Raw genomic sequence first — 27,986 nt, 5'->3', positions numbered from 1 at the left:
CTTTAAACTGATGGTGTAAAACTGTAAAACAATGCCACAAGCGCATAATTTTGCAAGAGGTTTTTTATTTATGAATGAGCTCTAGAGCAGAGAGCTATAGTGTTACATCACATTTTTCATTATGTTGTGATTTGTGATTAGGGACTAGAAATGCCATCACCATGATCAGACACACTTAATTTTCATCTCTCGCAACCACCTAATTTTAACAATTTTTTACCGATATTATTATGTCATGAGTATTTGAAAACGAGGACAGATAACCGCTTACTTTCTTCAAGATACTACATTCAGATATAAATCAAAGGAAGGCCATAAAATGATCACATCAGATCACAAGACTATGCGGGGAAAAATATTTCATTTTCCAGTTGCGTCATTTTGAGCCACTTCTTGTGTACACTTTCAAACTGATAAGGATGGACGTAGATGATGTAAAACTAGAAAACAATGCCCCAAGTACACAATTTTCCAAGAGATTTTTTTCTTGTGAGCCAAAATTTGTAAAAAAATAATTTCCAGTGTTTCAGCACGTTTCATATTGTTGAGATTATTTTGTGATAACCCAGCAAACACAAAAAAGGTTATAAAAGGTTGTCAGAAAAGCGTTTAAATGTCGGGTTATATAAAGGGTATATTAAGAGTATAAAACGTTTTCATAACATTAAAAACATTTTTGATAATCTACTGCTCAGCAAACAAAAGTGTTTTACAGAAAACGTTTAAATGTCGGGTTATATAAAGGGTATAAAAACGTTTTAATAACATTCCAAAAACATTCTTGAAAACTTGGTACAAAACATTCTAAACAGAATGTTATTTGGGGTTGAAAAAATATTTTGCGAAAAATGTTTGGCCAAAATATTTTCAATAACGTTTTAAAAACGTTTTCATGACCTTTATATAACCCGACATTTAAATGTTATTAAAAGGTTTTGAAAAAAACATTTTAAGAACATTTTCGTGTTTGCTGGGTTCAAATATTTTAACATAATGTTATTTAAGTATTGACACAATATTTGGCAGAAATGTTTGCAAAAATAGTTTACAATAACATTTTTGAAAACATTTAAAAATATTGTTGTAGTGTGTTTTCATACAAAACGTTTTAAAAACGTTATCATGACCTTTATATAACTTCGACATTTTAATGTTATTAAAAGCGTTTTACCTAAACCAAAAGCCAAAATATAACTTATTTAAAATGTTTTTAAAACGTTTTTGTGTTTGCTGGGAAGGAACTAGAAACGACATCGCCATGATTTTTGCTTCTCATGACCAGCCTAATATTCACCATTTTTTACCAATATTATTATGTCATGAGTATTTGCAAACAAGGACAGATAACTGGATACTTTGTTTGTTTTCTAGTTGCGTCATTTTGAGCCACTTCTTGTGTACACTTTCAAACAGATATAAGAATTGGACGTAGATGATGTAAAACTGTGTCCGGCAAGGCCTGCAGAGCTGGCATAGTATTTGTTCCCGGGCAACTCAACCCAAACCTCCTGGTATTTGTCCAATGTTACATGGTGTCTAAATTATAAAATTTTGTAGCCACGTGCTAAAAACTATACTTGACACTGGGGTGCACTATCACACTGCAGTGGATTTAGACAAGTAATATGTTGTTTTATAACATAAATACAAATTTGGAATTATTTTGTCATCTTTTGTGATGTCAAAATTTAGTCAAAATCTATGGATTCATCATTATCATGAGAAACCCGGCATCAACTTAATTCTCTTCACGCGGGTGTCGACTGCAGACGACATGTTTCAAAAAAATTTTTAAATTCAAAAATTTCAGAAATGTAAATTTTCATGACCATATTTGGAATCAGTATGAAAGATGCATTAAAATGAGTACAAACAAGCCTAGTATTGGTTCAGTAGTTCTTAAGATAGCTCTTGATATTTTTAGAAAATATTTCAAAACTTGAACTTTTTCCGTTGGAGCGAATGGCTAGCACGCAGAGCATTAATTGATATAAAGGGTGTTGGCTCTTATTAAAGCTTTTTCTTGTTACACAAATGTGACCATCCACCACAACTGAGCCCGGATGTCGCCAGTGCCACTATTGAGATATGCTCCATTGAACTTAACAATAAACAATAGGAAACAAAGGATTTATTGACTGTTTTATTGATTTTTCACTACTTAAATGTCAAGTACTATAGACATGATATACATCATTTTAAAGCTAATTTCAAGCAGAATATTTTGGTTCAATATCTCAAAAATGATGATTGGCGACTTCAGGGCTCAGTTGTGCTGGATGGTCACAAATGAGAAAGTTTATGCTCTGTAGCCTTTACACCAAGATTTCTGGGTTTGCTCTTTGTTATGCTAAAACTTTTCCCTATTTTGTGTGATCAAGGCCGTTTCTACACAGGCGAATGAGCATAAAAAGAGTCTTTCGCACAACTATTTGGTGCGGACTAAATATCACATTAGTGTACCCAAGGAATGTAATGTATAGGAATTAAAGTCGTCTGTATTCCATAGTGGCGTATAAGTAGGCGCCCATGAATAAACAACTTTTCGAGAAAATCGGGTTTGAAGAAATGCCAATTTAAAATCGAGTTGTGTAAATCAGACATTCATTATATTTTGTAAATGATGTGAAATTTCTGTAGTAAACTAAATAGATTTTATTGTTATATATTTTTCAAAAGAAATAAATACATACTATTGCTGGCAAACTGAAAATAAAACTATACGTCACTATGGAAAACAAACAAAACGCAATACCCTATCCTAATGTTAACCGTACGCCACCTCGGTCGCTGTGTAATCCCTATGGCGTTACTTTTCGTCGATCGTATTCCATAGTGGCGTATAGGTCCGATACGTGTACGCCACTATGACATACGATGTTTTTCATTTTTGCCGATATTTCATAATTATAAAATGTGTACATTTAATTAATTAATTACTAATTAATTAGCTAATTATGACTGATGAGACTTAGAAAAATGAAAGAGAACATCATTAAAAACATATGTGCCAATTTTCAAAAAATGACCAAAAATCACTATCACGCCACTATGGAATACAGCCGACGTAATTGTCTTGATATAATTCTCTTACCTGTGTATAGAAATTCCAACACATGTGAGAATGTAGCCAAGGAAATATCATCACTGATACCAATCTGTGTGACAAGTTGCCCATCTTCATTTTCAATCTCAGCTATAGAAGATAAACCGGCAACCTCGCCTCTGTTGATGATAGACCAGGTAAATTTGAAGGGGATTTTTTCTTCATCTTGCTACACAATAACAAAGAATACAAAAAGTGTCATGAATCAGATGTACTTCCCAGCAAACACAAAAATGTTCTTAATACATTATACACCTATTAATAAACAAGTTTTAGGTTTATTCAAAACGTTCTAACAACATTTAAATGTTGGATTATTTATATAAAGGTCATAAAAACGTTTTGTAAAACGTTTTATATGAAAAAACCCTACAACCATATTTTAAAAACGTTGTCAAAATGTTATTGTAAAATATTTTTGCAGAAATTTTAGTTCGCCACTTTATATTACCAATTGCCAAATATGCATAGTATAGCTGGTTACAATTGGAATTTTACCAGTCAATGTGAATGGGAAAATTTTCTGGACACGTGTCCAATGTGAGTGTAACCTTGAGTCTGATCTGTGACCACTGGCGGCGGTGACCTCGCTTTTCAAGTCTTAGTCATTTTGAATCGAAATAGTATTCAGTTCTTGACCACAATTTCAATAGAGATACTTGCATTGAATTTATTGAATATTCAGCAATCTTAATCTACCTGCAGAAAGAAATTTTTATCTACAGAAACTGTTACCATAACATTATTAACTTGCGACAAGTAACTTAATTTGCATCAAATGAGGAATTCCTCTTTATTTGCATTGGTAAACTGCAAATACAAATTGCAAATACATTGAAACCTCCACTGCGTTTGGGATTACATTTCATAATATCTTCTTTGTCTGCGCCCATGGATGTCACATATCCAGAAAATTTTCCCAAGAAAATTGACCCATTAATGTTGACTGCTTACCATGCTTACAGGGTTGCAAAAATTTGCTTTAACAAGACTTATTTTGTCTCCCCTAAATAAGAGATTGTGTAGATGTGTAGCAGTAAAAAATTTTACTCAGCAATTGCAAACATAGCCCTTTTCAGAACCTGATCGGGAAATCTTTGGAAATCAGTTCAGAAAGATGATTGTGTGTGGTAAACAAAAACAACTCAACCAATCACACACTGGCACAAATTGTGTTCAATTAGGGGGTGAAAATTCTACTGAAACAGTCTACTGGCATTGCCAGGGGCATTTGCCCCCTCTCTGAACTTAAGCTTTGACAAATTACCAAAATTTGGGCACATGTTCATATTATTACCTCAACCGGACCAGAAATGCCAAAAACTGAGCAGAAGTAGTTACAAGCACTGCACAGAATGACCTTGTGACATTTGACCTCTTTGTCCCCTTCTACAAGAAACATTACATCTGCTGCCTGTGGATCTTGAAGAGCTGTTGCCATTTGGTCCCCATATTTGGATGTCTCGATCTCTGGCCATGGTGTTTTATCTGCAAAAAAAAGGATGGAATTCAACCTTTGCCTGTTTACTCTTTAAAGTTGGAAAAAGAAAACTCAGAAATTTGCCAAAGGTCATTACTTGAGAACCAAACATGTTTACTCAGAGGTTGTGCATCCCGATTTTGGCCCAGTGAAAATTAGATTTGGTGCACAAGAATTTGCAACTCTGTATTACAGCAAGTCAATTTGAGTAATTTTTGGACCAATTTGGAAAGAAATGCTTAATTTGGCTATGAATTCAGATGCAAAAATTGATATCCTTTTTCTCGATTTGAGGGAAATATAACTTGTCAGCAGGGCTTGAAAAATATGTTAATTTCCCAGGAAGCAAGCTAAATTTCCCACAATTTATAGCATGTTTTTATATACAAAAAAGACACAATTTCCCTCTAAATACCAGAATTTCTCTCCAAACACCAATATGGAAAGAGCTTCCAAAATTGCTCACTTTTTCAAGCCATGCTTGTAAGGTATAAAAAGAGAAAATCTGTGCTTCTTTTGATCATAGTTTCAAAAATTTACTCAGAAATGTTCAATGATTCATTAACAAAAATTATTATTATATTAAATGCGATGGTGACCAACAGACATTAACAAGGTCAATGAACAGAATAATATATGGAATCAAACTGATCAGAGCTCTGCATGGTGGGCCAATAGAGGCCCTGCATGAAATTATTGATTGGCTCCAAACAAAGGATTTGAACCGGTGTCCTTCACCGTAGTTATGGCGGAGTGCAGTCCATTCAATCAAATGTTGTCATCAACCTATTTAATCGTAGTGCAGGGTTATGTGTGTGAGACGAACTGTCAAGGTAGATTGCAATCATGCTTTTGTTGAATGCATTTGAGTAGTCCGCCATATTTACGGGATGATACGTCACATGCAAGGCCTCTATAGATGTTATCCATGTTCTATAAGCTGCATATCCTATCAACGACTGCTATACCTTGTTTAGGACTTTAAAAAGAAGTACCTGGATGTGCAACCATGACTGTTTCAAAATAACCCGCCAAAGTCATCCAGGTAACTCAGAGGTTGTGCATTGAATTGGTTTGAATGAGGAACCAGCGCCTTTTGTTAGAAGTCACACATGAGTGAAATGGATAACCTCTATCAAGTGGTTCATGCACTGCTGCTCAGAGCTGCTTGACAAAACAAATGGGTAGGGGATAAAAAATGCCAAGGATTTTGGCAAGGAATTTATATACCAGTACATGACATTAAAAACACAAAAGCCCATTCAAATGTGAACAACAATTTAAAAAAACTAGCATTATACGGCAGATGTTGGTGGCTTAACTCACGAAGTTTGATGATGGCTTTTATCGAGTTCCATTTGAATCCTTACCTGCAGGGGGCATAATAGGTGGAAGGGGTACTGGTTTGTAGGCCTTTGACCTCCCAAAATGAAATCTTCCATTTCTCTTTCGCCATGTTTCCCATGTTTGCCTTGTTGCGGGACCACAGATTTCACAAACATCAATCTGTGAATAATAATGAATAAAATAATTGATGAAAAATAATGATATGATATAATATCATGATATGATCCTAGGTAAAAAACTGGATCGAGGCGATGAGAAGGACATCATGGTTATTGTTAGGGCTAGAGTTAGAGGAGGTCATGGTTAGGCCAAAAAAAAAAGTTGTTTGCTTGCCCTCGTCCGACCGACCATCTCGGCAGTCCCGACCGTAGAACTTTCGGGTTCCGCAATTTCGTATACCACCTCATCATCTAAGCTCTAATACAACTTGCTGTCCACCTACACATTTCGGACGGCGCATCTAGGGATGAGTTTATTTACAGGCAAAATATAAGCGTGCATATCGTGCAAGAATGGATAGCAGATGTTAAAATATTGTAAAAGTAGATAAAATTTGAAACAGTTGTACCAGATATTCATTTCTTGTTTAATATAAATATTTAAATTCATGATATTTGTTCGTATTTTCCCGACCGACCGACCCAATTTTTAAAATCCATTTGAGGGCAAGCAAATAATTTTTTTTTTGGCCTTGGGGTTAGGAACCTCGAGTCCTTCTCATTGCTCTCATCCAACGCTTACCACCTAATAATAATAATAATAATAATGGCGATAATAATGATTACTACTAAAAATTATAATGTTAATGACTGCTCAGTGATGCATAAATACAAAAAACAACAACAACAACAAAACAGTAACAACAATAATAATTATAATAAATGTAAACGTGAAAATGTGCATGCAAATCATGCTTTGCCACTGTTTTTAACTGCATCACATATTTAAAATCGCAACTTTAAGCACCCTTACATTGACCTAACTATACATAAGAAATATCATCTCATTGGAAAGGTAAGGCAAAAGCTTAAAAACAAAATGTCCAGCAAAACTTTCCAATTTTACAGTAGCATTATAAGCTCAATGCTTGTCACATGTACAGGTATATACTTACAACTTTGTGAAAGAGTTCTTTGATACCATGTTGTTTTAGTGCACTTGTTTCCATATAATACATATTATTTTGTTTGGCCACATTATATCCCTGGTCAGATGATATACACGATTTGCTGTTTGGATCTTTCCGAAGATCTGCAGTAGAAATATATAAATTATAAGAAATTGTCATCTTCAGACTAAATATTTAATCACAGCTATATTGTTATAATATTTTTGAAAATTGTTAAGCACACTGTACATACAGTGGTATGTAGCTATTGTGTAATTATTTCAACATATTTAGGCCACCTTAATAAAAGCCTGTGTCTCGCACTCCTCCCTATTGTGATGTGCCCCGAGTAATTTGATTTAATTTAATTATTTAACTTTGTTTACAAGCTGAAAGTATTTCATGAGATGGGAAAGCCCCTTGTAATTGCAAGATAATGGTGTGGAAAGTCATTTTGGAGTTCCCCAAATTATTGTAAACAAAGTCAGAGCTATGTTTGGAACTTGGAAATCCCCAGTTCATTATTGCACCATCAGAAAAAAAACCCAGGAAGTGATGTAATGTGAAAGGTGAATCTTGGGAAATCCCAAGATTGCAGCAATGTTGTGAAAATGTGATTGAAGTAATGGTGTATTAATAGATGATGGGGTTTTGCATGAGTACTGATATAAAAGCTTGAGGCTTTTGTTTGGACTTTACAGAATGCCATGGGAGATTGAGAAACTCCACATGTGTGTGATGGTCTTCGTGCTTCAAAAAAAAGAAGTACATTTTAACCAGTTTATGTAGCCAATAATTGAGCTATTTTAATACAGCAACAAAGTAGATAGCGAGCAAACAAATGTGCTCTTCCTCATCAAAGGATTAAAGTTCTTCTGTCGAATTGCGGGAGTTTGCTGGGTTTGTGAAGGCCACGCATCTGTCAAAAAACAGTGGAGCTGTGTTAAAGAAACCTGTTCCCTGGAAAAAGAGTGATTGGTGAAAGAAACACCATTATTGGAGAAAGCAGCGCAAGGAGATATATTGCAGAGAAAGCAGCGCAAGAAGACAAGTAATAGGAGCAAGCAGCATCATTTTCGTGTGAGGATTTCATACGCAAGGATATTTATAAATGCAAGAGTACACTGGACTTCGCAGATTTTCGCAGGACAAGTGAATAAGGATATATTACATCAGTCATCCAGAACATTAACATTGCAAGAACTCTAGGATCACCAACAAGAAGACCGCTGGTTAAGTACTGATAGAATAAAACTGTGATTGTGTGATTTTAGTGTATATTGTTGTTATATGTACCAAGCATACTTTATTTTCAATTAAAGACTTAGATTTTGTTAGCTTAATCAAACAGTGTATTTGTGTTGTGCATTCGTGTGAGTTCGGGTAAAAGGTGATTTTGGCCTTGAGTCAATACGACTCGTAACACTATGCCATACATCAATTCGCCTAGCCCCATTTCCCTAAAATGAAATTCTCAAAAAATGCAACTTGGCAGAGGTAGACCTCAAACCCACGCCGGCTGCGGCTAGCATGGCTATCGAACTAAAAAGTCAGTGTATGGTTCCGATGCGCTAGGCCGCTCGCCCACCGATTGTTTAGTAGCCATTCTGATATATGAAGCTATGTTTATAATCTCAACATATCGGGTGTAGAATTAACAATATAAAGACAGAAAAATGTACCATATTTTCGGAATTGACCTAACATTAATGTATATTATAATAGAGCTACCACTATTAATATTGTTGAATTCTCAAGCGCATACAGACAATGCGAGGGGCCTATGATACATACACAATACATAATCGATTTTGATTTCGTGCACATGCTCAGCTCTGTGCTCATCAAGCAAGGGAGCCTAGTAAGCCTACCATTTTTCAAGGAAGGGAGCCTAGTCAAGGAAGGGAGCCTAGTCAGCCTACCATTTTTCTTGTAAGACGGTCTGGATTTTTGCAATTTATAGTAAAAGTCCACATAGGTCCCCAACGTTTCTTTCAGATATTAAAAGATTAGATTCCCATAAAGGCAAAACAGTAAATTTTAGATAAAATTTTCACCATCAATTCATGATCAACATGTCCAATAAACAGCTAGTTTGCACTAGCCCCAGAGTGTAGGGAGAATACCCTCTCTGCAGTCATGTGTACATTATGCGCTGTGTGTGGGTGTATTGGATTGAGGTAGTGGATCTGCATGCTAGGTCTCCACATTTTTGCAGGGTGTGAGTACATGTGACTTTAGTACAGGGTGTGAGTACATGTCCCAGGGTACATGTGGTCTCACAAAGTTTCCATGATTTATAGAAAAGTCAAAACAACATGCAATAATATTTAGACCATGGAGTAACTAAACGAGGTTTTATAAAAAGAAGAGAGTGGGGAGAAAAACTAAAACATCTTAAACCAAGGCTAGCAGTGTCTGAAAATATGCTGTTACACGGTACACACAGACTGCTGTTTTTTGCAAACATCACAAAATTGAAAAAAAAAATGGTCAAGTAAAGTTCTAAAATTTAAAAAGATTTCATGGTGGGGGGACAAGAAGGGCTAAATTTGTTCTACATTCTTACTAAACTTAGGCTCATGTCCCCTGCTGGTAATAATACTAAAAGCCATATTAATTTGTTCAGTTTTGGATATTTTGCTTTTAAAAATAATATTGATTAAAGAGTTTAACTTCAACACTACACTATTTTTCGCTCACCTGGAGCGTTTTCACTAGTTCGACTAAGCGTCTTCAGCAGATGGTGATGCTGTGATGATATCTTGTCTACATTCAGTGAGAGATATCCCGATTGTAGACAAGATATCATCACAGCATCACCATCTGCTGAAGACGCTAGTAACTAGTGAAAACGCTCCAGGTGAGCGTAAAAATAGTGTAGTGTTGAAGTTAAACTTTAATCATTTTATCTACCACTACGTATGAATATCCACTTGTATAAAAATAATATTGTTTATTTCTGCAGAGTAATATATTGATCTTACAATAAATGAGTCAAGGAAGCTATGGGTCAAATTTATATTTCCATAAATTACAGATGACAAATAATACTAATAGGTAAGTTTTCACTATTTCCCCTCTGCCAGTGAAAATCATGCACATGAGGAAAAAATCCCCTTTACATGAGCCTTTGAATCTCCAAAACTGAGCCCATACCTTTACCTTTTCTCTTCTGTATAATATATACCTATTTTGGTAGCAACTAGAATGATAGGAACGCCTGGTGCATGATGATATAGTTCTGGCAGCCATTCTGTTGTGATGTTTGACAATGATTCTTGATTATCAACTGCGAAGCAGAGTAAAAACACATCAGTATCTGGATATGATAAAGGTCGCAGTCTGGGATAGTCTTCCTGCATCAATAATAATCACGGCAATAGAAATTATTTGTCATTGTCAGCCATTTTGAAAAATAAATAATGAAGAAAGCAGCGGCCTATATGCTTGACCCTGGCAGGGAGTAAGACAATGCAAGACACAATTAATATTATGTGAGGATCAGAAATAAATCATAAAAGCCCAAGAAAATATGATATAAATGACTTTATGAAGCTTGCATGGGCAAATTGATTGTGAGCTCCACAGTGAAGCGGCCAAGATAGAAGTGGGTTTCTTTCATTTTACATTCATTACCCGGTTTAAAATGGCCAGAAAACCTTCCTGACAGTGGTTAGTATTACTATTTCATAATTATTCGGCACATATAATAAAATTAAAATTGAACCAAAACCATATTTAACAAAACTGAATATACCCCTCCACCGGTGTCCCACAATGCCACACTGTACGGCTTTCCTCGGACTGTCACATCAACGATACAGTTGTCTAATACAGTTGGTGTATAAACATCAGGAAATTTTTTTGTAAAGTACGTAATCAGAAGGGAAGTTTTACCGACACCCCCATCTCCAACTGCTACCAATTTTATATTCTCCATTGTAGATCTCTCAGTCTTCTCAAATTCCACAGATCATTAAGATGTACATGTATCAGTCCTTTGTGTAACCATGGTAACGCAATATGTGACTTTAGACATTCCCAGAAGTATTTATTATGTTCCCTTTCTGCATCTGAAATAATAAAATGGGAAAAGGAAATAAAATTAGATTGTGAATATACATTTTTTATTTGTAAAATGTGCATCTATTGAAAGAAATCAAAACACTTCATTCTATTCTTAAAGTGGTCCATCAACATTAAATGGAGTGGTGGCACGGTCACAGGATTTTTTAGGGGGGCATTAGGGGGGGGGGGCAAAGTGAATTTCGGACGGGGGGAAATCAATTAACATATTTTGTGGAAAATAACAGCAACATTTTTTCATAATTTTGGGTTTTTACTGGGGGGCAACAGGAGGGCAAGAGTTCGATTGGGGAATCCCCCCATTGAGCCGCTACTGATTAAATGTAGGTTTGTAAAAACTGTCAGGTCAATAAATAACTTTTTGTTTTTGACAAGATGGAATGTATATATTGAAAACATTGTTTAAAGTAACTACCACTACTAGAAGAAGTCAATTACTTGGGTCATGTGACGTTAAGTAATTATGACCACTGTTCAAAAACAGGTTATGCAAAATTTGCAAAAAGCATTGGAAAAAAGAAATTACTTTTACATATTATATGATACTCATTTGTTGCAATGGTTCCAATGTTGCATCATAAGACTTGAAAGTTGCAGCAACATTCTATTGCTTTGTATTCAGTATCTGTGGAAGGAAATGTGTTCGGCTCTCATTGGATTATTCTTTTAGTTTCATAATTTTGGAGCAGATCAAATCATGTGATAATTAATAAAATTTTTATATCTTACATTACCACTGAAGGATTACTTGCAATAGAGGTTATCCACTTCACTCATGTGTGACTTCTAACAAAAGGCACTGGTTCCCGTAGTATTCCTCATTCAAACTAATTCAATGCACGACCTCAGAGTTACCTGCATGACTTTGGCGGGCTAGAACAGTCGTGGTTGCACATGCAGGTACTTCTTTAGAATGTCCTAAACAAGGTATAGCAGTCGTTGATAGGACATGCAGCTTATAGAACATGGATAACCTCTATTGTATCCCATTAAGGACCTCGTTGGTCAGAAATATTGAACTCTGTGTTTCATAAATGAATGATCACTGAAGTGAATAATGACAATTTTTATTGATTTTAAAATGTATGTTTTTACCTCCTACAAATACATGAAAGTTGATTGAAACAAGAAATAATCCTACAAGAGCCAAAAAGACTATGTTCACTGGATACTGCAGACAAGTCAATATGATATGCTGCAACTTTCAAATCTTGGGTTACTTTCATATATTGCGCCAAGAAAGTATCCTTACACTTGGAAAAATAATCATAATTTCAAAACTGGACCGTATTGGGGTAAATTTGTTTTTGTAATAGATGCACTATCTAATCCTGCACATTATGACACCACATTGAATCCAATGTGACCTCAAGAAGTAAAGTTACAAGCAATTGAATAGAGCGAAGGTCCAGTTTTAAAAGTGACAAATTGGCCTATACAAGGCATAAAAAGATTTCAACAAGTGCAACAAAGAGACAACACAGTTTCTTCAATGAAACTTAACTTAAAGCAGTATTCATTTCAGTTTTTACTTCTCTGTACTTTTCATAACTTGCATTTTAGTTGTCAGCTCTTTTGTTTCAGTTTTTTTTTGTTCCTTTTGTTTTAAATTAAAGGCACACACAAATTAGCCATTTACCACTCTCAAACCAAATGTCTAGTCCGTGGAGTTTTGAATAGGCCAGTGTGTCACTTTTAAAACTGGACCTTCTTCTAATCAAATGCTTGTAACTTTGCTTCTTGAAGTCACATTGGATTCAATGGGGTGTCAAAATGTGCTGGATTAGATAGTACATCTATTAAAAATACAAATTTACCCCAATATGGTTCAGTTTTGAAATTGTGATTATTTTTCCAAGTGTAAGGATACTTTCTTGGCGCAGTATATTTCATTTAAACGTACCTTGCAGCATCATTAGGCCTAAAAAATTATTTGATTGGCGTAACCCAACTTACCCTAAAAATAGGCCCGACCCGAGTTAAAAAAAAAAAAAATTAAATTAAAAAAAAAGAACACAAAAAGTCCCAAGGCCCTTATCAAATACAATTTACAGCTTTAGTAAAAGTTAAAAAAAATCCCTTCCTACCTATTCTAATTTTTTTTATGTAACACCAATCAAACAAATTTTTTTAGGCCTTATTGGAACGTACCATACAACAAAGGAGATGTCATAATGCACTCAAATAAATTCTGCTTCCAATGCAATTCCCAAATTTGGCATGCGATAAACAGTTTTGGATTAAATGGTCAGGTACTTACTTTTTGACTGACATAAAGAGCCATCAAAGCCTTTAGAGCACATTTTTTAATGATTAGAAAAGACTGAAATACACTTTTTCCTGTATACTTTTACCAGTCTATGATATCGAATTGATTAATTCGAATTAAACAATTCATTGATGTTAGCACTGGGTAGTAGCCATTACTGCCAGTAGACAGGAAGTCTAGAAAGTTAACCTCAACGCTGCAGGTGGTCTTCCTGTGCTTTTGAATGGGACAGCAGTAAGCTTAGCCAATTTTTTGACCAAAAATTTTTCAGATTTGTGAGAGCATAACAAGACTATCCGTCGAAAAAAAAGCAGAGACCCCGGCTGTATAATAAATTAGCTAGGTAAGTTTTGAGTAACCTTGGTGAAAATTATCAAAAAAGTGCCTATTCTTTTGTGTGGGTACGGTCCATCACCTGTCACTTGGTAGTCTTGTAACATGTCTAATGGCGCTGCCCATGGCCACTCGATGAATTGTTTAATTCGAATTAATCAATTCGATATTATAGACTGTTTACACGGGTGTTTACATTCAAAAGTAAATTAAACTTGTTCATTAAAATAAGAATGCAGTGTTTTATCAGACATCCAGTAAAACACATCCCTTGCTATTATCATGCTGTTATTTGTTTAGAATAGCTCGCCTAGTATACTAAGAGTGATTCGACCACTCCCTTAGCATCCATGATTTTCACTTAAATTGTAGAATATTGAAGATGTTACCTGTTCAAAAGGTCGCTGACTTCCAGTATATTTTACGCTCCTCGAATTCATTAACATGATTAACAAATCTAGATATGCAAACATTAACCTTTTGGTTCCTTATGAGGAATAATTATATTATAAATTAAATGGCTATGAGTGATACAAGAATATATTGCCGAATATGGATTATATTCTTTTATCCTTTAGTTGATAAGAGTTCTGCATTGTTCTCATTGGTCAAACACCACTTGGATTAAAAACCGTATTACCTACATACTCTTCATTAATATACAGGCAGGTAATATTTCCCGTATTACCTGTGTACAGTAGTCCTAACATACGCACAATATCATAAGCCTTGCGCGCATACTTCACACACAGTATGGTAGCACTGTTAAAAAGCAAGGAAGAAACTGGCCTACTTTTGAGTACGATTATTGAACTAAATTCCTCCAGCAAAGTTTACAAACAAGTCTGAAGATAGTAAAATTCATATTCACTAAACTTTGGCATCATGGAATACTGCACCAGCCACCAGACCGTAGACATTTTCTCGTATTTAGTGATCAGGGGGTAATTAATTATTGTAACACATGAAATAAGCCATTCAAAATTAATATTATTTTTTATAAGACTAAATTGGTAAAAATAATTCAAATCTGACCAATTTGACACAACTCAGTGTTGGGAGTTTAGCATCAGAAGAAAGTTCATATTTTTCTCATAATCCTGGTTAAATTTTAGGCCTAATAAATGTTCAATTTTGTTTATATGTTGTGAAAAAAGAATATAGCCTCATCTCCATGTATCACACATAGGCCTGTACCGTGAAACACATTTTTACTTCTAATATCAAAACCGCTAGTGCATAATTCACCTCAAAACTTGGAAAAACAGATTATCATTATTTTGGTACAGTTCTTAATGTGAGGTACAAAATACAAATATGAACAAAGCTTGTCAATTATTTCATTTTTACTTAGCACTATTTGTTATTGCTCATTTTACAGGAAAAAAATCATCCAATATGGTCATTTTCACGGTAAAGGGTGTAACTTTGGATTTTTAACATTTTAATCCGTAGTGTTATAATAAAGCCACAGAATTCCATGATTTTTGGCCACATAAGTCATCTAGTTAGCAGCTACCTTGGGTAGCATAATCAGCTTTGGGAGTTACTGCGTTCAGTTTTAGCAGGCTTAAATGTACTTAATATTGCCATTTTGAAAAACTATAAAAAACAGTAACATTTTTGTAAAACCCTGTGTTTTCTTCAGTTAGTTCATGGATAATTTTTCTTATCCTGAAAGTACAGTCATATGTTCAGTAAACACTGCCACATTAGATTTAATTGTGAACAGCCCTGTATTTTTGAGAACCGGACTTCGATATTTGTTGTTTCGAGGCTTCATTTTCCGTTAACAATTGTTAACAAACTTTGTGGGTGTAGCTTTGGTTCATAATTCTTGGTTATTTCTTCACTTCTTCTTGATTCATAACAGTTGTTATCTTAACTTGAAATGGGTAACAAAAATTAGTCGATTTGCAAGCTTTTAAAATTTTTATAAAATCTTGACTTCAAAGAGCCGTTTTTCCGTTAACTTTTTTGAAGCCTCCAAAACAAACTGTTCAGCAAGCTTGTGCAAATATAAATAAAAGAGCTCATCCAATCTATTTATTATAATGTAGTAAAGTAGATCCTCAAGTCACATGTTTTTAAATAGTGGAGATATATATCACCGTTTGAAAATGGGACCCAATACAAACTTTCCGTTAACAATTGAAGCCTCCGAAACAAATGAAGCCTCCGAAACAATAATAAGATTAATTATCATCTATGCATATCTAAATTGGTGTGTTTCATACTGATATCTGCATTGTAATTATTACTTGATATGTGCAGAATGTCATAAATTTAAAAAAATTTGACATTATGGTTAATGTTTGAAAAATATACTGATACCCAAAAAAGCCTGTTTCGGAGGCTTCACATGCAAAAAACACCATACTTAACAAATGGGTGAAAAAATTAACATGTGATAAATCTACAATATCTGCCGCATAGAATCACTGATTCAATACACACAAGAAAATAACAGCTTAGATGATCCCAACACTGTTGTTTTCAAAAAAACTACTTCTGCAATGTTTAACAATTGTTAACATGAAGCCTCCGAAACAAAAAAAAATGACTTGCTGTGATAATTTAATTTTTGTCACAACTGAAATTCAATACTTAGAAGCAAAGCATGAAAATTGGTAATTGTGATATTTTTTACCTATTTTTTATGTCAACTTGTAGTAGTTAGCCAAATATTTTACTTTTATGATCACCTGTGTTGTTAACTGAAGCCTCCGAAACACAAATCGCTTGAATTGCCATTTCTAAAAATAACTCCAATTTCTGTGAAACTTGGCTGGGAGGTTCCTTTCATCAAGTAGTATTTGTACATGAAGTTAGACATTCAAATTATTTTAGGAACCCAATTAAAACTTTAAAAATATGTTTAAGGTTTGGAAATTTCCATTGTAAATGACACTTGATGTTAAAAAATTTCAAAACTGCAATTACAAACATAGCAAAACATGGTATAAAATTTAACTTATATCTGTTGACTTACTTTGGAATGGGATTTCACATGTATTCCAGCTTTCATGTCATAATTTTCTGAGGTTATGTAAAATACATTTTTTCTTAGATTTTAACCAAAATGTTATGGAAATGTCAAATTTTTATTAGAAATCAAAAGGTTTAAGCCTTGAAACATTATTTTACTGGAATTTAAGTTGCTTCTATGCATGATTTCAGTAAACAGAAACATATTTAAGTGGTTTGAAATTTTGACCCTAAAAATCAAAAGTTACACCCTTTACTGTGAAAATGACCATATACTTGAAAACTTCATTTTCTAGTCAACTTACATCAGAGATTTCAGTTTGTTGAAAAAAATGACCCATAAAATAACACTAACATGAAATCATATGCATGCATAGTTATATGTGATTGGCCCAGTGGCATAGCCAGGGAGGAGCTATCCCCCTGTGAGAAGTATTGCCCCCCGATGATGGCTGCCCTGATTTTTTTAGTAGGCCTTTTTTGTACTCTTTTGACAATTTTCATTAAATCCCTTGAAAGTTACAAGTTGCCATGCCCCCACCTCTCCTTTGCCCAGCACCCCCCTCTGAAACAGTGCATGTTTATATAGCTCTGGGTTGATCCAATAATGCAAAATGAGGACACAGCAAGAAAGTTATAAGTTATGTTCAAATTCTTATACAAGTACTGTACTGTATTTTAATGTTTAAAGCCCTATACAGTGATTTGCTCATTTCGAAAATCATAAAAAATCAGTTTTTTGCACCTCTGTTAGTGGCTTACATGTGCTAACATAGCTGGCTAATGGTTAAGCTGAAAGCTGTGTACAAAAGACAACATAGGACATTTGAAACTGTTATATACATCACTTAAAATGGCATTTCATGATCCACAGCATCATCCTGCCACTTTTCTCAAAAAAGTTGAGATTTTTATACCACTGGAAACCTCTGGCTAGATAATAGCTCCTTGCAGATTAATTGTTTAGCAAAAATATTGTGAAATTTTGAACTATGTTCTGGTCAAGAATTATGTTCTGGACAAAATTACCCAGTGAGCACTATCCCTTTAGGGCTTGTGCATTAGACGCATCAACATCTCAGTATGCATGCAATATTTTGTGCAATTTCACTCCCAGCAAGTGATAAGAAGGGCCCAACTCCTGAACTCCATCAACACTTTATTTGAGATATTAACAAAGAACTTAATATTTGAAAAAGTTTTGGAGACACAACTGATTTCATCTTCAGGGGACCGTATGTGAAATAATATGTTTCAATGGCAATGGCACAGGTCTTAATACCATGAAACTCATTTTTGGTGGAGTTGGGCTCTTCTTCCACTTAATTGAATACCTGAGTGGAAGAAGGGCCCAACTCCATCAAAACTGTTTTTGAGATATTAAGAAAAAAGCTTAATATTTTGAAAAGTTTTATAGACAGAATGTTTTCATCTTCAGTGGACCTTTAATACATGAACATACAATATTACATACATTCGAAATTATATATGATGTTTCCATTGCAATGGTACAGGTCTTAATACAAACGGTACAGGTCTTAATACAAAATTGAAATCCATACAGTGCCACCCCATATGGAAGACATGACCTTAATTTTATCTCCCACTTTAATAGGGGGTGTAGATTTCAAATTTTTCCAGCAATCCCATTTGAAATTCACACTCCCTGTGTGGAAGATTAAGGGCTGGGGTATGAACCTTTGGACAGTATTTTTTGTGGGACATTAGAGCACATCAGACATATCGAATTGCATTCTGAATACGAAGAATGTCCTCCTGATATCAAATAATTTTGATTTTTTGAAATTCGCAATGTAATACACATTTTATGGCAAATCATCAAAAATTGATATTTTTGATATTTAACAGTACTCGAAGTAAACTTTATAAATCTGATGATTTATATTTGAAGTGTATGTAGGTGGGATGAAAAGCCGACGATCAATTGAAAATTTTGACCTTTCATATTGAAGATATGGATTTTTTTTCCCAAAACACCAAAATAAAAAAGGTCTTTTGGGGAAAAAATCCATATCTTCAATATGAAAGGTCAAAATTTTCAATTGACCGTCAGCTTTCCCTCCCTGCTACATACACTTTAAGAATATATCATTAGATTTAGATAATTTACTTGAGGACTGTTATATATCAAAAATTTGAAAAATATCAAATTTTTATAATTTGTCATAAAATTTGTATTATATTGTGATTTTCAAAAAATGAAAATTATTTGATATCAGAAAGACATGCTTCGTATTCAGAATGCAATTCGATAGGTCTGAGGTGCTCTAATGTCCCACAAAAAATACTGTCGAAATGCAATAAACGCTCATTTTAGATCCCTTAAGGTCATATCCTCCAAAGGGGGTGTATGGATTACAACTGGAATAGCCAACTGAATCTTCACAACATAAATAAATTAATCTTTTGTAGCAATCAGTTAGAACAATCATTTTTATATCCAAATAATGAGTTACATGCTAAGGTAATATGAGTAGGTGTAAATTTCACCTTAAGGGCTCAGATAGTAACGTTTGCATAGTATTCTGGGACATGAGAGCACATCAGACATATCAAATTACATACGGTCGCATGTCATAAGTTGGGTACAATTTCCATTACATGGTCAAAAATGACAAAAAATTTATTTTTTGATATGTTGTACATCTTTACAACCTCTAATAATTAACACCATTTTTAACCTTATCACATGCTAATTAGTTTTTGAGATGATGCTTAATTACTAATTAATTAATACACAGGCGTCTATGTAAATCTCAATTTTCAAATGCGTTTTTCTCAAATCGGACCTCAATTACAAAAATGACTGTAAAATTTGTATGCAAGAATGTCATCAGATTTGGAGGATATGTTCTCAATACATTAATGCTTCAAATGAACTATTTAAAATAATTGTACGTATGTTAATTACATTGTGAAGGTCAATGACCTTTTTACAAGTAATTAGCGAGACAGTTATTCTATTATTGAGGAAATGAATATCAAGAAGAGAAATGAACATTAGCATGTTGCTAAAAATACTGAAATTCAACTAAGATTCATTAAAAATGAAAAAAAAATGGAACATATAACCCTTTAAGGTGGTACTACACCCCTTGATAAATTTGTGATTATTTTGCATTTTTTCTTACAAAATAACACATTGGTAACAAAAGTTATGTATATTATAGGGGTAAGGTACAGAATCAAGTTACTACACTGGAATTTCAGTGACTCAAGACAAGCAGTACTTTATTTATGATAAGAAAAGAGGTACTGCTAGAATGTACCTCATTTCTTAACATATAATGAACCCCTTGTCTTGAATCACTGAAATTTCGGTGAAGTATATTCCGGGAGTATATTGGATTCCTTGCCCCAATAATATATGTAACTTTTGTTACCAGTGTGTACACAAAATTTAGTTATTTTTTGAGAAAATGCAAAATTAGTCACAAAATTTATCAGGGGGTGTAGTACCACCTTAAGTAGTCAGTAATTGTTTTAGTTGTACAAATTCAACATTCAAAGCTGTCAATACATCATACCCTCACTAGATTTGAAAAAGTAACTAGTAGTTTTGACATACTGAAATGTTAATTTTCACATAGGCTCTATTGCACACTCCCGCATCCGCCTGCTCCACATCCGCCTGCTCCTCCACCCCTGGCATTTTTCATTTCAACTGATGTGACTTTTTTACTGAATAATGTATAATTATATGCTTCAGTAGATTGAAAGAGTATAAAATTAGGCTTAAAATGAGGTATGAACCACTGCTGTAGGATATGGGGTTACGGAAAGCCAATCAAATTTGTATCACAATTTTCAGAAAAGTGTAATCCCTCCACCCTTTTTGCATACCCAACTTATGACATGCGACCATCAAGGAATGTCCTTCTGATATCAAATAATTTTGATTTTATTGAATATCGTGATTGAAGGTACATTTTTTTCCCTAAAATTTTTAGGTCTTTTTAAGAAAAAAATGTGTACCTTCATTACGAAAATTCAAAATTTTTAAATGATCGTCGGTTTTTCCTCCCAGCTACATACACTTTAATAGGTACATATCATTAGATTTATAAAGTTTACTTTGAGGACGGTTAAGTATCAAAAATATCAATTTTTATCACTTGCTATAAAATGTATATTAATAATCGCGAATTAAAAAAAATTAAAAATTATTTGATATCAGAAGGACATTCCTTGTAGCTCCTTGTATTCAGAATGCAATTTGATATGTCTGATGTGCTCTCATGTCCCACAAAAAATACTGTCCAAACGTTGCTACCAGGATAGTCTTAAAATTAGGGTCTGATTTCCCCCTAGGCTACTTAATACACACTACAATAGGCTACATATCGCTCATTCTACAAAATCCGGTGCCAATCCACTAAAAAAATAGAAAAAATAAAAGTTGTTCAAAAAGACCTGCTTTTTGTGTTTTTTAAGAGTAAATGTATCACTACTTTCAGATCTAAAAAATTGCCAACACCACTTGCATATTTTTCTTTCAGGAAGTCGTGATGTTTTTTAACACTAAAACTCAATGTAATGTGAGCTACGTTACCGACTACAAAATGGGCTGGTTTTACTCAATCCAAGGTCATAAAAAGCAAACTAAAGATCACTTGAGTGAAATGTAAAACCGATTTCACCATTTCATAGAAGTTTTGAAGATGCGTAAATGAGTGTGTAACGTAGCTCACAGTAACGTAGTTCACGGGTTTTTAATGTTTTTAATGTGATTTGCGAACGTTGGAGCGTTATGTCGGTTAATTCTAATATAAATGGGGTTCGACCACTGGTAGCTTTCACATATTATTAGGAAGTACATGTAATACAAGTGCATACTATAGAATCCTGGTAACGTAGCTCACCAATCTTAACATGGTCGGTCGAAATTTCAATGTTTACAACATTTCTAGGCCAAAAATGCTACAGCATCACAATTTTTACTGTGATTTTTAAAAACCTATAAGTGTTTCCTTTCAAAAACTGCAAATTGCATTGATACCTCTGTTTTACTTCTTTCCAATAACGTGTGTTAAAAATGGGTAACGTAGCTCACGGCGTTTTGGTGGAAAGTGCAATTTATTTTAGAATTACACAAAGATGTTTTAATCACTAAAAAATAATGTTGATAAACAATATGATGGTGCGTTATCTAATTAAAAAACAACAAATATATAAAGAAATCGCATTTATTCAAAGAAAATATTCAGGGTCAGATGTGACACTTGAGCAGTGGAAACGCATTTTTAGCGATTTGTGACCCTTTGCAAGGGTTAATCAGGCTGAAGAAAGCATTTAAAGTATGGACAACTATATATGTCCGTGTAGATCTCGTTGAGGTCTACCAGAAAAACAACATATTTGATGCCCTAAATGCTCGACAAAGTGTTTGTGGACCAAAGAATGGAAAAAAGGCTATTGGCACCGGATTTTGTAGAATGAGCGATATATAACTTATCAGTTAGACTAACACTTCCAAATCCATTTTTTTCATGTGATTGCCGACTTTAAATTTCCAAAGAAAATTGATATGCAGAACAGTGCCGTTAATCTATCAACTAACCACCTTAGCATTGCAAGGTTCTTTGAATTGTTTCCATATATCATATAACATAAACTCATTAGTAAATCCATGTACTGTAAGCACATCAATTTGTAGACTGCATGTGTCATAATCACCGCCATTGTTTTTAAAACCATGATGATGTAATGGCGTAACCCCTACTTGTTTAGCCAATAACCCTTGGTAAGCATCATCAGCTGGCAGCAATTGCGTGGACAAAGTTTTTTCATACATTGCATGTATCAACCCGGTTGAAATCACATAGCTGCCTCCTGAACAAAATGGTGAGTAAAACGTTCCCGAATATTGCTGTTCGGAGACATAATATTTAGACCATGGGTCTCGTATAACCTCCCCTTTGTTAAGAGTACCCACATAAAGTTTATCCATATTAACACCAAGTTGCTCTTTTTGAAGTTCTCTTAAAATATTTTCAATATTGACAAACATGTCATCATCACCCTTGTAAAAATATTTTGCATGGTTGCAATTTTGTGTGACCCATTTCAAACCCAATACAAGCTTCAGAGTCAAGTTTTTGAAAGCATCCACCATGTCGCTAAGTATGACATCATTATGACGATGAGCTTCCACTTCAACTTCTCGATTGATCCCAGCTTTAGTTGTTTTTCCTACAACAAAAAGCACCCGCACTTCATAATTGCCTATTGTTGTTTGTTTTGCCCATGTATTTCTTATACCTTTCCTCCGACTGAAATGACTTGAGTGCGAATGAACTAACATGATCATTGTCAAGTTTGATAACTTCTTTCCCATTTGATCTAAACACGTGCCATGAGGAATTCGACTACAACGCGTTTAATGTTTTATTAAAATAATCTACATTTGAGACATTTTTATGCAAAATTTGACTGAGATCTGGATCTTGGCAAAATCTTGAAAATCTCTTTTTAAATTTGTCAACATCATCTAGCACCATCTCCCACATTTCATTCGAATCAAAATGAGCTGTTATTGTTTGATTATTAAAAGCACACACATTTATACTATCATATGAAGATGGTATAATTTGTTCATCTTCCATTACGGACCACAAACCATCCTTTGCAGCGTACCCAATAAAAACATCACCAAGTGGAAGAAACCGATAATTTGACTGATTAAGTGACCATTTATGTAGGTATTTTGCTGCGCTACCACTAAGCCAAAACCCATTGTCTAATGTGCAAAATTTTGGAAATCCACCCAAAGCAAATTCATCCACAAACCAATCTCCAAAACCTCTTTGATTTGGAATCAAATCATTCTTTACATTTCCAATCCACACTTTATCCACATCATCATATCTCCTCCCACTCACTATCCGCGTACTTAATAGTTTATAATTAACATACATACTATCTCTGACTATCAGAACAAAGCTTACATCAGGATATTTGACTACAACCCACTGAATTCCGCATAAAATTTTATCAGTTTCACTTAATTGATGAGTGTCCGAAAGTGTTCCCGCAATGACATCACCATCATCACTATTGCTTGTTTGTTCGGAAGAATTTCCAATAACAAATACAGTTTTCATAAGAACTGCCGCTCTGTTTTGTTCCACAAAAGTTTTCCGTATATAAGATCTTCGTTGAACACTTTTTGCATTTGAGAGAACAAGGACAATGACGACTGCTTGTGGTCTATCTGGTGACAAGGTATCGGGAATTTGAATCTTCATCAGATTAGTTCTTTGATCATTATTGCGAGGAGAGAACTCATGATGCTCAATTTGCCTTTGGAGTGCTTCTCTGTCATTCCTGAAATGACCTGAATATACATGACTTTGGTTACCATCCCAGTACAATTTCATTGTCACTATGACCATATAAATAACGGATGCAAGAAGCAAGTAAAGCATTAACTTCCAAAGTGGACAGCGAGTTTGACTCATCTTCTTGGTTTGCTTCTTCATTTAGTCATGAAAAAATGTCTGACGAGGAAAGAGGTTAAATACTGGACACTGGTCAGTCTGACCAACTGCAGGTCAGTCACTTTCATACGAGAACATCTTATAAAATACTTTATTTTGGTCATGATGGGTATACACCCAGACAAACAAGAACCTAGACCTATAACTTTGGTTTGCGTAGTGAAGTCAACACTGCTTAGCAAGCGATTTTGACAAGGGCGCAACCCGGACGCAAACAAGCAGACATGTTCGCATCTACAGAACACGTTGCATTTGACGCGGGCGATAACGGCGCAGCAATCACGCAGACGATCGCGTTTTTCGTTCCAGACATGAGCGCTTATTTCTCCGCGTCCGACCACCCGACCAAAATCACCTTGGATACGTGGCTTCACCTACTGCTATGGTTAGGGATGGGCAGTTACAGGTCTAGGTGGTATGTCTATGGGTATACATGTATATGCCGAGCATTTTCCTTCAATTACACCTCCACCAGTTTAACATCTGTTTTACTCTCAATTTGATGTTCTGAAAAAAATAAAATAAAATAAAAATAAATAAAAAGTTTGCAGTTCTAAACACTAAAAAAGAAGAATTTAAAATGATGATGATGATGATGATGATGATGATGATGATGATGATGATGATGATGATGATGATGATGATGATGATGATGATAATAATAATAATAAAAAAATGTGATTATGAGAGAGTCATAATAGAGATGTGAGTAAGAAAAAGAACCCAAAAATTGCATCAGGTGAGGAGGAGGAGGTCCAGATATTGACCCAAATTATGAAATTTGTAATAAATGTCAAAGTTTCATCCACTAGATTCATGGATGGAGAGGGCTTGTGACTCAAAATTTGGATCGCGACCTGTATATAATTTTTTTATTCTACATTGTAACTGCACAGATTTAATCTCTCTCCACGAATTGGATGTGCCAGGAGGCATGTTAAAATAGCTCCTGCTATGACTAATCCTGTAACATGACATGTTCTTTAATCCTGAGACTAGTATTAACCAAAGTCTCAATTTAATCAGTATTTGGTTGAGTTACAAACTGAAACTAGGCCTATGACATGACAAAAAGAAAAGAAAAAAAATAGCTTGGAGTTGAACCTATAATAACTTTCTACCCACCTCTGTAAAACATAACTCTTTTAACAAGTTTCCCTTTCAAATTATGTAAAGAAAGGTTTTGTACACAGTTTGTGTTTAAATGTCCATTTAGTGATCCCAGCAAAAGTGTAAAAAAATAAAGATTGTGTATAAATTTATAAATAGCTTAAAAGCGAAGGATTTAGTAATTCATTAAAATTGTCATTAGGTATAATTTTACAATGAAAGATTTGGCAAAAAAGGAGGAAACAGCAGTATTAAAATTGAGCTTAAAACCCTATTCAAATACATGTAGCTAATTTATCTCCTTTTTATAAAAATACACATGTCTATATTATTACAGTTTTGTGTAACCGGCTTTCAGCTTAACCACTACTGCCTGTCCAATTAACTTAGACACCCGGTTTTAGTATTTATTTCGAAAAGTTTTGACTTTGGCAAAAAGTCATGAAAGAAAAGTTGCTAAACACTGTCAGACCTAACAGAAATTTTCCTTGTCTACTTTTATTCAATTTTGACCGATTTACAGCAAGATATCTGGGTCCAGGCGAATATTCCTAATGACTTGAAACTTTAGATGGGCTAATCTATTTACAGTAAGGGGTGTTTGAACATTATAATGCATATTGATCAGTGATACCACCCTTTTTCTTTGTTCCTTATCATTGATGCAATATAATAATAGATTTACTAATTCCCAATAACTCAAAAGATGTCACAGTAGTTGATGCATTATAACAGGGCAAGTTACTATGCGTCTGGAGTGTATTGTGGATTATAACATCAGAGCATTCATAGGGCATACAATTTGTATTTAGGCCAAGCCACAAGCATGCACAGAAGAAGATTCAAATACCGCGCCAAATTGTTGTAATTGGCTGAGGGACAGCTGGGATCAATGAGTTAATACACTAAGAATAAATATGCCAATCAGAAACACTGTCTGCATTTTGTGAACTGAATAATTTTGAACACAAGTTTTTGGTGAGGAGTATAATTAATTTACTATTCACTATCCAAAATCATCATACCTCTAAATCTGTATAATGAGACCTTCCAAAATAATGGTACCCAACTTCTACCGGAAGTGTTGAGAAAAACCTTCCAATTTCAATAGAATTTCAGGTAAACTCTCACTCAATGCTTTGGAAACACTAAAAATCCTGTTACATGTAGGTCTCAGCAAATTTAACACTTTTCTTTCATGACTTTCTTTGAAAGTGGATATTTTTTCAAATAAGTAACAAAAACTGGATGTCTAAGTTAATGTCATGTGGTAATGTTATCAATGCGCGATTAATTGCAATATGCGCTCAAACTAAACTGTGGCGCGTGGCGCTATATCCCGCAGATTTGCGTAGCGCCATGATTGCTTGAATGTATTTTATTATTGTAATTCACTTTTGAATGAAATGTCCGACCGTGATGTCGTAAAACTATGGAATGGGAGAAAAGAGGAGAGAGGATGGAGAGAGGAATAAAAGGACTCTAACTAGTCTAAGAATTATGGTAAAACTTCGCCTGATGGTGTGATAATTGTGTGATTTCATAGTTTTATTAAGAAGATAAGCCGGCAGTGCTAGTGAACGTAACATGGTGGCAGCGGAAAAAGTAAATCTACAGGTGCGCCATTTCCAAGAAATAGCCTAAGAAAGACTCAAAGAAATCACCAAGAAAACATCAACGAAGTTTTCGAAGAAAGAAACTGGAAAATCGCCAAAGAAAACATTAACAAAGTTTTCGAAAAAAGAAACTTGAAAATCGACAAAGACAATATCAAAGTCGGTAAAGACTAGTTCAGCTTTGAAGAAGAAACCTTCAGTGAGCTAGCCATAAGAAGAAAGAAGAGGACGCATGAAGTTCGCAGAACTGTAAATTGTTGTTTTACTTTTGGAAGCGGACAAGAAGAAATAAGAAGCGTCACAGATGAGATACATGTATAAGCTTCGCTACAGAAGAAAGAGAAGAAAGCAGATAGCTTCGTGACTGTATCATCATCAATTCCGTTCAAATACCAGAATTGTGAGATTTGATGCACATTGCATTTTCATCGTTGGAATATATTGCTGATTTGTGTTCTTCTGGAAAAAGACGGGTGAATCGTGTTTTCATGACAGTGGCAGCAGTGTTGTCTACATGATCTACGCATCGGTGTGGCAGATTGATGTGGAAAATGGATTACGAGAGGCTGTCTTCAGGTTCTAGCCTGCTTGGATTCCTTGCTAAATGACCAGACATTTGGTATGATATTTTGACTGTTGGCCTTTTTACTTGAAGAAATCAAGAGATGTTTATCTTTTCACAGATGAAAATGATCAGTAATATATTATAAAATTTAAACGAGGATGGTGCGATAGTGAAGCAAGTATTATAAATATTGCAAATGTCGTGCACAAATGAAAAATACGCATACAACGAAATGTGTATGCACATATCAAAATTAAATGTTGTATACATCATGCGTAGTAGAAATGTAGGCCTAAGCTTACATAATGCACGTCAATCTTTGTGGCATTCAAAAATGTTTTGTTGTGTAAAGCATAATTGCGTTTAAAAACAAAGATAAACAGCAATGAAACATTATATTGTTATAATTTAGTATTATCATGCACATGGACAAATGTGTGCATTATTTCACATGC

General features: G+C 34.4%; 1 protein-coding gene across 4 annotated transcripts in view; it reads right to left on the bottom strand.

Moving 5' to 3' along the window:
- The window catches only part of LOC140160615 (rho-related protein racA-like), a 76,376-nt gene that overhangs the window by 45,872 nt on the left and 2,518 nt on the right, over positions 1-27,986 (bottom strand). For 2 of the 4 annotated variants that reach the window (XM_072183863.1, XM_072183861.1), the window contains exons 2-7: positions 10,802-11,117; positions 10,232-10,400; positions 7,048-7,184; positions 5,957-6,092; positions 4,404-4,594; positions 3,095-3,275 (exon numbers count right to left, since the gene is read on the bottom strand). In XM_072183863.1, coding sequence (XP_072039964.1) covers positions 3,095-3,275; positions 4,404-4,594; positions 5,957-6,092; positions 7,048-7,184; positions 10,232-10,400; positions 10,802-10,984 — 997 coding nt within the window. In that variant the 5' untranslated portion in view covers positions 10,985-11,117. The remainder of the gene's footprint in view (positions 1-3,094; positions 3,276-4,403; positions 4,595-5,956; positions 6,093-7,047; positions 7,185-10,231; positions 10,401-10,801; positions 11,118-27,986) is intronic. The other 2 variants (XM_072183864.1, XM_072183862.1) reach the window with 2 other exon arrangements.

The sequence above is a fragment of the Amphiura filiformis genome, chromosome 9, assembly GCF_039555335.1.
Source record: "Amphiura filiformis chromosome 9, Afil_fr2py, whole genome shotgun sequence".
Lineage (NCBI taxonomy): Eukaryota > Metazoa > Echinodermata > Ophiuroidea > Amphilepidida > Amphiuridae > Amphiura > Amphiura filiformis.
Note: the sequence above shows the minus strand (reverse complement) of the source record. Positions and strands in the feature narration are given on the sequence as shown.